The sequence below is a fragment of the Bufo bufo genome, chromosome 3 (assembly GCF_905171765.1).
Source record: "Bufo bufo chromosome 3, aBufBuf1.1, whole genome shotgun sequence".
In the NCBI taxonomy this organism is placed as follows: domain Eukaryota; kingdom Metazoa; phylum Chordata; class Amphibia; order Anura; family Bufonidae; genus Bufo; species Bufo bufo.
The window spans coordinates 123,548,591-123,558,076 of record NC_053391.1 but is presented as its reverse complement, the minus strand read 5'-3'; the positions used below and the strand labels follow the sequence as shown (position 1 = coordinate 123,558,076).

At 45.9% G+C, this 9,486-nt stretch overlaps 1 protein-coding gene across 1 annotated transcript in view; it reads right to left on the bottom strand.

Annotated features, from left to right (window-relative positions):
* Nucleotides 1-367: 367 nt before the first annotated feature.
* NAGPA (N-acetylglucosamine-1-phosphodiester alpha-N-acetylglucosaminidase) overlaps nt 368-9,486 on the bottom strand; it is a 30,763-nt gene continuing 21,644 nt past the window's right edge. Inside the window, exons 5-10 of the mRNA XM_040423531.1 lie at nt 8,562-8,690; nt 7,694-7,899; nt 7,553-7,600; nt 4,632-4,763; nt 4,421-4,502; nt 368-1,146 (exon numbers count right to left, since the gene is read on the bottom strand). Coding sequence (XP_040279465.1) covers nt 915-1,146; nt 4,421-4,502; nt 4,632-4,763; nt 7,553-7,600; nt 7,694-7,899; nt 8,562-8,690 — 829 coding nt within the window. The 3' untranslated portion in view covers nt 368-914. The remainder of the gene's footprint in view (nt 1,147-4,420; nt 4,503-4,631; nt 4,764-7,552; nt 7,601-7,693; nt 7,900-8,561; nt 8,691-9,486) is intronic.

Below are 9,486 nucleotides of genomic sequence, written 5' to 3'. Positions count from 1 at the left end.
AGATCCATAAAAATTTTGTAAAAAGCGTTTTTTTGCGGATCAGTCATGAATTTGCAAAAACGCTTCCATTACAATAATACAACCGCATGCATCCGTCATGAACGGATCCGGTTGTATTATGTCTTCTATAGCCATGACGGATCCGTCATGAACACCATTGAAAGTCAACGGGGGACGGATTTGTTGTCTATTGTGTCAGAGAAAACGGATCCGTCCCCATTGACTTACATTGTGTGTGTCAGGACGGATACCACATCACGGACAGAAAAACGCTGCTTGCAGTGGTTTTTCTGTCAGTGATGGCGACGCAACCAAACGTAACGGAATGCATTCTGGTGCATCCCGTTTCATTCAGTTTTGTCCCCATTGACAATGAATGGGGACAAAACCGAATCGTTTTCTTCCGCTATGGAGATCCTATGACGGATCTCAATAGCGGAATTGAAAACGCTAATGTAAAAAGTAGCCTTAGTCAGGCTGTACTTACGTGCTTTGCTCCATCAACAAATTGGTTATCAAAAGCTCATTACACATGTACCTGGAGGATCCTGAGCCGTAAACCACAAGTTACTAAGTACGTGTCACCGTCCCGATAAAAATTCTGCAATCATACAGTGTGTGAACAAGAAAACTATTAAAAAGGACAAATAATCCAGTGTTGAAAAAAGCACAGCCTCTCAAAAAAATAAGGCTATGCAAATATTATTGCACTTTAAAAAATATATATATATATATATATTCAAGAATACTTTTTTATAAATACTATACATTGCAATGACTGTACTGCTAATGTACACATTCGTTTCCTTCAAGTTTTACACCCATCTCGCTGGGTGCATACAAGGCACTAGACTGCTGCATAGCACAGCATGCATAGGTGGCGCGGACTAATCCCAGACGGATTTGCAATGCATTCAATTCCTGGTTTCATTATGTGACGTGTCCACATCAATATCTGAGTGATACAAGTCGCAGGTCTCATACATATCTGGGACATCCACTTTTCCATTCATTTCTCGAAGCCGTTGGTAAGAATATTTCCATTCGTTACTGGTTTTTCTACGAGGCCAGTGCTGTCTCACAATGAACCCAATGCTAACCACAAGCAGCACCAGGAGAGTACAGCTTAAGCCTGCCCATGAATGCCTGCAAAACACAGATATAGGATCACACATTAAAAGTAGGCTAGATACACGAGGGGGGCACCTGACACCTCCGGGAGCTCTTATGTCCTACAGAAACAAAGGGCTGGGCGTGTTGAAATATAACGTGCCTCACTGTTCTCCCCCCTAGATGCCATGGGAGGGAGGAGGCAATCGGGCTTGACCCATCCACATTACAAATTGGATTATGTGTGGCCAGTTTAAAGTTGGACATACACATTAGATGGCCATCCATTCCCACCAAAATCGGCAGGTTCAGGTGACATTAATGTGTTTGAGGCCTCCAGACGATGAAGATGACGATCAGGCAGTTGTATTGCAACATGCCTGATCCTTTTGTTCTCAGGGAGAGGTCTCCCTTTTTCCTGAGAAAATTGCAAATTATAGCACACAACTGATTCGCTCAAAAATTTGCAACTTTTCTTGCCCCTCACTGTTCTGAAAAGTAACAAGAGAAGCAGGGGTTTAATGGGAGGGTTAGCGGGTGCAGATTTCATTTTCTGTTTTTAGGAGAGTTCAAGATAAAACATTTGCAGCAATTCCCTGCAACTCCTTTCTGTTTAGGAAATGGCAGTCCTAAAAAAATGTAGATCTATGTCTTCCCTGAAACGCTGCAGTATTTCTGAGTAAGGCCTCTTGCACACAACCGTATGTATTTTGCGGTCCGCTAAAAACGGATCCGCAAAAAATACGGATCGCATTGGTGTGCATTCCGTATTTTGCGGAACGGAACAGCTGGCCCCTGATAGAACAGCCCTTCCCTATCCTTGTCCGTAATGCGGATAATAATAGGACATGTTCTATATTTTTGCGGAACAGAAATACGGAAACGGAATGCACACAGAGTACCTTCTGGGTTTTTTTGCGGACCCATTGAAATGAATGGTTCCGTATACGGTCCGCAAAAAAAAAAACAACGGAACAGAAACGGAATGAAAAACGTTTGTGTGCAAGAGGCCTAAAACACAGTTCAGCATAGCCAGGGCATCTCCCGCTATAGTTCAGTGTTGAAAAAAAAAAGCACAGTACCTGTGCAGTTCAGCAGATGCCCGATTATGCAGAATTACAGCAGCAGATGCCCTGACTACCTGTTAACATGGTAGATGTGCACAATAGATGTTCCAAGCGATCGGACAGATTTCTTGAAAAAGATTATTACAAGCACAGAGATAATCATGAATGCAGGTAACCAAAATAAGCGATGGCATAGCGCTACGCTATCACTTACTGACTGAAGGGGTCTGACTACCTGGACCCTCACTGATCCATACAATGTCCATGGTAAGCTCTGCAGCTACCTCTTAGGCCCCTTTCACACGGGCGAGAGGTGAACGCATTGCACCCGCACTGAATCATGACCCATTCACTTCAATGGGGCTGTGTAGATGAGCGGTGATTTTCACGCATCACTTGTGCAAGCAAGTGCAGATGCGGTGCGATTTTCACACATGGTTGCTAGGAGACGATCGGGATGGGGACCCGATCTTTATTATTTTCCCTTATAACATGGTTAAAAGGGAAAATAATAGCATTCGTAATACAGAATTAGGGATGGAGGGGTTAAAAAAAATAAAATTCAACTCACCTCATCCACTTGTTCACGCAGCCCGTCTTCTCTTCTTTGAGGACCTGGGAGGAAAAGGACCTTTGGTGATGTCACTGCGCTCATCACATGGTCCATCACCATGGTAATGGACCATGTGATGTGCGCAGTGACGTCACCAAAGGTCCTTTTCCTCCCAGGTCTTCAAAGAAGAAGAAAGAAGACGAGCCGGGCTGCGCCAACAAGTGGATGAGGTGAGTTAAATAATATATTTTTTTTTTACCCCTCCATCCTTAATTTACTTAGCATTTTGTATTGCGAATGCTATTATTTTCCCTTATAACCATGTTATAAGGGAAAATAATAAAATCTACACAACAGCTAACCCAAACCCGAACTTCAGTGAAGAAGTCCGGGTTTAGGTCTGGGTATCACATTCAGTTTTTTCTCACGCGCGTGCGTGCGTGCAAAATGCATTGCACTCGCGCGGAAAAAAATAAACGACGCAACGGAATCGCAAAATGCAACGCACCCGCATCCTATCCGGCCCTCACACGCGACGCCCGTGTGAAAGAGGCCTTAGTGCTACTTCTCAGCTCCCAACCAGCTACTGTGCAGGGAACTATAGTAACAGCCAATTTATTTTGTGCCACAGGGTCATCTAGCAATTCCTGCTGATTATCTGCTGCTATAGGGCTTCGCACTTTGTTTCAGGAATTGGTAGGGATCTCAAAGGTCAGACCCCCACAGATCATAATGTTATGACACACCCCAGATACATGCCCTAACCTTTTAAGAAGGAAATACCACTTTAATAATTGTTACGTATATGGCTAGCTTAGGGTAACAGTCTCTAAGTGTCAGTTAAAAAATCATTATAATAAAAATAAATTCAATGTGTGATTATCCTCTTAAATATCATCTAGAATTGTTAAAGGGGTTTTCTGAGATTATTTAACTCCTCTGGATAGGTCATCAGTATCTGATTGGGGGTCTTACAACCCAGGACCCCTGCTGATCAGCTGTTTGAGAAGGCACCGATGTTTGCAGTAGCACCACGGCCTTCTCGCTGCTTTGTCTAGGCCATATGACGTCACGTTCATCGGTCACACGCTGTGCTTGGTGAGCTGAGAGAAGGCTGCAGCGCTACTGTGAGTGCTGATGACCCCCACCGATCAGATACTGGTGCCAGTGCCTTCCAGAGGTCATCGGTTGGAAAATTTCTGAAAACCCCTTTAATATGAGATTAAGTAAGGCTACTGTCACACTAGCCTTTTACATTTCCACTTTTGAGATCCGTCAAAGGATCATTGTCAACACATCGCGGACAGAGAAACGCTGCTGGCAGCATTCTGTTCCATTGCGTCCCCATCGCGGACAGAATAACGCTGCAAGCAGCGTTTCTTTGTCCGCAATGTGGTGCGGAGCAAGATGGATCCGTCATGACACACAATGTAAGTCAATGGGGACGGATCCGTTTTCTCTGACACAATAGAAAACGGATCCGTCCCCCATTGACTTTCAATGGTGTTCATGACGGATCCGTCTTGGCTATAGAAGACGTAATACAACCGGATCCGTATATGAAAGGTACATGCGGTTGTATTATTGTAATGGAAGCATTTTTGCAGATCCATGACGGATCGGCAAAAAACGCTAGTGTGAAAGTAGCATAAAATTCACAATGAATTACTAAACAGGAAGAGATTCTTACTCTGTTAGATAAGTTACTTTGGCATCAGAGGGCACAGCTTCCCACCAGGATGAGTTTAACAGAGATTCCATGCAGGAGCCAACTGGAATATTAGAAGAGAATTCATTTATATAGAGTTCACTCTTCCCAAGATGCACACGATTAGTAATCTATGTAAAAATATTAGATTTATACATATTGCCACAGCCATTATGAGAATGAGAATGAAAACCTTTTGATAAAAGCTCAAGTGTCCTGGGCTCTTGGGTAAAGTTGCAGCTTCCTGTTACTGGATGGCAGTAACACTGTTTCCCACAATGGCAAATCTCCTGGCATCTCAAACCATAAAAACCAAATGGGCACACTACAGGAAAAAAAAAAAATACAGCATTACATACAATATCAGGCTGCATTTTAAGGCCCTGTTCACATCTCAGTCGTGCTTGCAGTCATACATGGAAATTACAATGCAGTGCGCCGGATCCAACACATGAAGGACACTGGCAGTGACCAATAGAGTCTACAGAGTAAGGCTCCATTCACACGTCCATGTGCATTTTGCTGACCGCACATCGCCGGCACTTAATAGAAAATTCCTAATCTTGTCCGGAATTGCGGACAAGAATAGGACATGTTCTATTTTTGGGGGGGGGAGACGGAATTGTGGACCCGGAAGTGCGGATCCGCAATTCCGGATCAGGCCAGCACATAATACGGCCCTATAGAAAGGAATGGCTCCGCAATTCCGTTTCACAAAATGCAGAACAGAGATGCGGACGCGTGAATGGTGCTAAGGGCTGTATTACACCTGGAGATAGTCGGGCAGATCATCACTAACAAGCGTTCGTAGGATCTGCCCCTGTAAGTGCCGCTCGTTCATCTTGCAATTTTTAAGCAGGCTAAAAAATATATATGTTTGAGTCTGTATGGGGAGGAGCGATGGCATTAGCGATCACTCATCCTCATACAATGTAATAGCAGTGGTCTCCCCCGCTGACGAGCAGGCGACTACCAGGAAGGAATGCTTCCCGACAATCAAAATGCTGATCTGCAGGTCTAATACATGCTTTATTCCCCTCTCCGTGCTGATGCCGGTCTCCTGTCGATCTCTACTTCCTGCTGCCTTGATGACCTTGTGAGACAGGGGCATGTGACTGCAGCAGCCAATAACTGGCTGTAGTGGGTGACCACTGTAGCCACTAGTTGGCTGCAGCAGTTAAAGGGGTTATCCCACTTTGCATTTTCATACTTTCCTGCTGCCAACGCGCCGTTCACTTCCTGGATTCTGGCTGGGGGCGGCCTTCATCTTGATTGAAGTCTTCTCCCAGCCGCGCGCTGGACTGCATGCGCACGCGCCATGGTGACTTATTCCTGGCCAGTATAGTACAGAGCCGGCGTGCACGTTCGCGGCTCTGTACTATTCTGGCCAGGAAGAAGTCACAAACAATGGGTAGCTTATTAGATATAAAACTTAACATTTAATAATGTCTCAAGAATAAAATAGGCCACTGCTACACGCGGGACGCCGGGGAGCACCTTCCACCCATCCTTATCCGGGAACAGTTGTCATCCAGAACTGGACGGATAAGTAGATTACGCTTATATGCTTACACATCGAGATGATCTAGCATTGCATTGTAGAGACCTTTTACCCTCGCTGGTGATATTACTTGTGGGAGGTCTGCCAGAATGCATATTAATTAGACACTTTGAATCAATGTGATTTGTTTTGTGACCTGACCTGAGGTTTGTGCACTTTGATTTGGATTGGAGTCTCATTGAGATATTGATGACATAGGGTTACTCCTGGCTCACTATCCAGGCTGTGATACTTATATCCGGACAACTATCCAAATGCATTTGAATCTCTATAGGATTAGAAATTAAGTACTAGGAACTACTCTATGTCATGTGACCAAGAGGCTAACAGGGGCATTAACCTGTGTCATCGTAATCCTTGGTCGGATCTATCGCATACCCTAACCTGTCTGTGATGATGTCACACTACGATCTATCTGTGATTAAACAACTACAGTGCAACTACCAATAGCAACATAGATTATGGTAATTGATGAGATAGGGTACAATACTATACTCTCTGAGACGCCTTACTTTTGGCTGGAGAAATTATCCTAGGCCAAGGGACCCTCTGAGACCCCTTATTTTGGCTGGAGTAATTACCCTAGGCTAGGGAACCTCCTACAATATTGTCCCCAGAGAAGATATCCCATGTCAAGGGACCTCCTGGATACAATTTTGTCCCCTGATGAATCAGACATCATTGAGGAAACGCGTCGGGCCACTGTAAATATCTGATTTATCTTTATATATATATTTTTTCCAGGATTTAGTTACATCCCTGTACACACACACACCATCGCGCATGTGCGTTCAGGACAGCGAGCGGCCGGGAGAAAAGAAGGAGTCTTCTTCGCAAGCGCGGCCACCGGGATTCTGGAGAAGAGCGGTGGCCGTAACCAGGGGAGACCGAATGACAACAATGAGGTAAGTGGGGATGAATTTTCTCCTAAACGGTGGGAATTGGTTAATCAAATATATTTACAAAAATGATCACTGTCAAATCATTAACAGATTTAACAGTGATCATTATGATGGGATAACCCCTTTAAACATTCATGTGTAAGGACATCAACAGAGCAGCAGTTAGGCTACTTTCACACTTGCGGCAGGATGGATCGGACAGGCTGTTCACCCTGTCGGATCCGTCCTTTCGCAATTTCGCCGTGCCGCCGCTCCGTCCCCATTGACTATAATGGGGGCGGAGCTCCGGCGCAGCACGGCGAGAGGCCGCCGGACTAAAAGTCCTGCATGTCCGACTTTTTAGTCCGGCGGCCTCTCACCGCGAACTGACGTGCTGCGCCGGAGCTCCGCCCCGTCCCCATTATAGTCAATGGGGACGGAGCGGTGGTCCGGCGGCACGGCGAAATTGCGGAAGGACGGATCCGACAGGGTGAACAGCCTGTCGGATCCGTCCTGCCGCAAGTGTGAAAGTACTCTTAGTAGACAACAGTGGGGAATGGAATCAGTGGGAGATCTCTAAGGTGTCTTTTCTAGCTTATTTTCATCCTTTTTACATATATTTTTTCCCCCTGTAAAATCCCCTTTGATTATGAGAAATGGAGTGAAGTTTACCACTGCTGCAGTTATTGCCCATCCAGCCAGAGTCACAAACACATCCACCTGCAGATGACAGAGAGCAAGCAGCCATTATAAAAACATTCCAGAGAGGTGACACCTACGGTAAGTATACCACACATCGGAGGAGATACATACCTGGGGTGCAGGTCCCTTGAGAACTGCAGTTTGATGATCCACAGCTTAGAACTTCACAAGAACTCCCTGTCCAATAGTCTCTACAATGACACTCTCCTGCAATACACTGTCCGTGTCCTCCACAGTCTGAGGGATCACATGAGGGTTCATGGACACACACAATCGTAGACACGCTCCGCGGGCAACGCCACATTGCATCAAACTGACTGTGGACACAAATCAAAACTGTGTCAGATGGACAAGAAGAATGTGTCACTACATTAATCATCTCAACATGTCTTACAGAAAACACCTACGCTGGAGCACTTGCCTCCTGATTTGCGATAGGAAAAGAGCTGAAGTAATCAGGACACACGCCCTGAGCTTCAGCAGAAAGGACACACCCCTGAGCTGAACCCGGACATACCTCCATTTTCACCCAGGCAGCCCACCTGACTTGAGCATCGGAGCATGAAGTGCTCCGATGCTTTCCTTTGCCCTGCGCTAAATCGCGCTGGGCAAAGGCATTTCCAGGAGTTTTGGTGACAAAACGGGCTCTCCGTGGGGCTGCCAGGAAGCCCGGTGATGTCACCGGCACTGATAAGCAGGCTTTAGCGCTGCCCTAGCCAGTAAAACGGCTATGGCAGCGCTAGAGCACGCCCATCAGAGCCTGTGACGTCGCCAAACACCGAAGCCTCAGCCCGGCAGTGTGTTATTGTGAACAAAATAGCCCTTGCCCTGCGCGATCTAGCGCAGGTCAAGGGAGTGCATCAGAGCATGAGATACTCCGATGCCAACATCAGGTGGGCTGCCTGGGTGAAAATATGGGAATGTCCGGGTCCAGCTCTGAACCCCGACAACCCCTTTAAAATCAGATATTCATACATACCAATGATCGGATGGATAGCTGGCAAGTGTCCCATTAATAACCAGAGTAGCAGATCCTCCACCGTCCAGATTTATGGCATTAACAACTCTTTGCTTCTTTAGAAATTCAGCGACCTCCCACAGGTTCATGCTAAAGAATGAAAAGATATTGAATCCAGAGGGGAAAAAAAGCAGGCTGGTTTGAGAGCTGCATTTATACAGTCAGGCAAATAACGCAAGTTTGGGAGCGTTCGCGTGTTTGAGTTCCAGTGTTTCTTTGTATTAAGTGTGTGACTTTAGATTACGTGACTTCAGATTCAGGGACTACAGTAAGTTAGTTTCTTATCAATGCACTATATTGTATTTTTCTCTTTTCTTGCATAATCCCCATCTAGTATGTGTTCCATTATTGACAGCGCAGTCCAGTGCACATCTGTCTAATGTATGCAGTCCTGGAACAGCCGTTTGAGGGTGCATATCTTTGTTCAAAATGTGAACAAATTGCCCGTTTGGAATCGCACATCGAGTATCTAAACAGGCGAATTTCAACACTGAGAAGCGTTGACAATTTATAAAAGAGTTTGCTGCTCACTGAGCAAGCACTCTATGGGGTAGATGTGGGGGAGGATGGTAGCGAGGAGGCTGAGGAAAATGAGGTAGCTAGCTGGGTAACAGTTAGAAAGCGGGGTAGAGGGAAGAGTGCCAGGGAGGCTAGCCCTGATCTGACACACCCCAACAAGTTTGCACGGTTGGCAGATGGGGGGGATGTCAGTTCAGGGACAGCACTGCTGCAGCCAGACACTTCCTCTGCCAGTCAGGGGAATGTCAGCTCCGGTAAGCAGGGGACCAGGAGAGCAGAGCAGGCCAGACAGGTGCTGGTAGTGGGAGACTATTATTAGGGGAACAGATAGGGCAATCTGTCACAAAGACCGGGATCGAAGGATGTT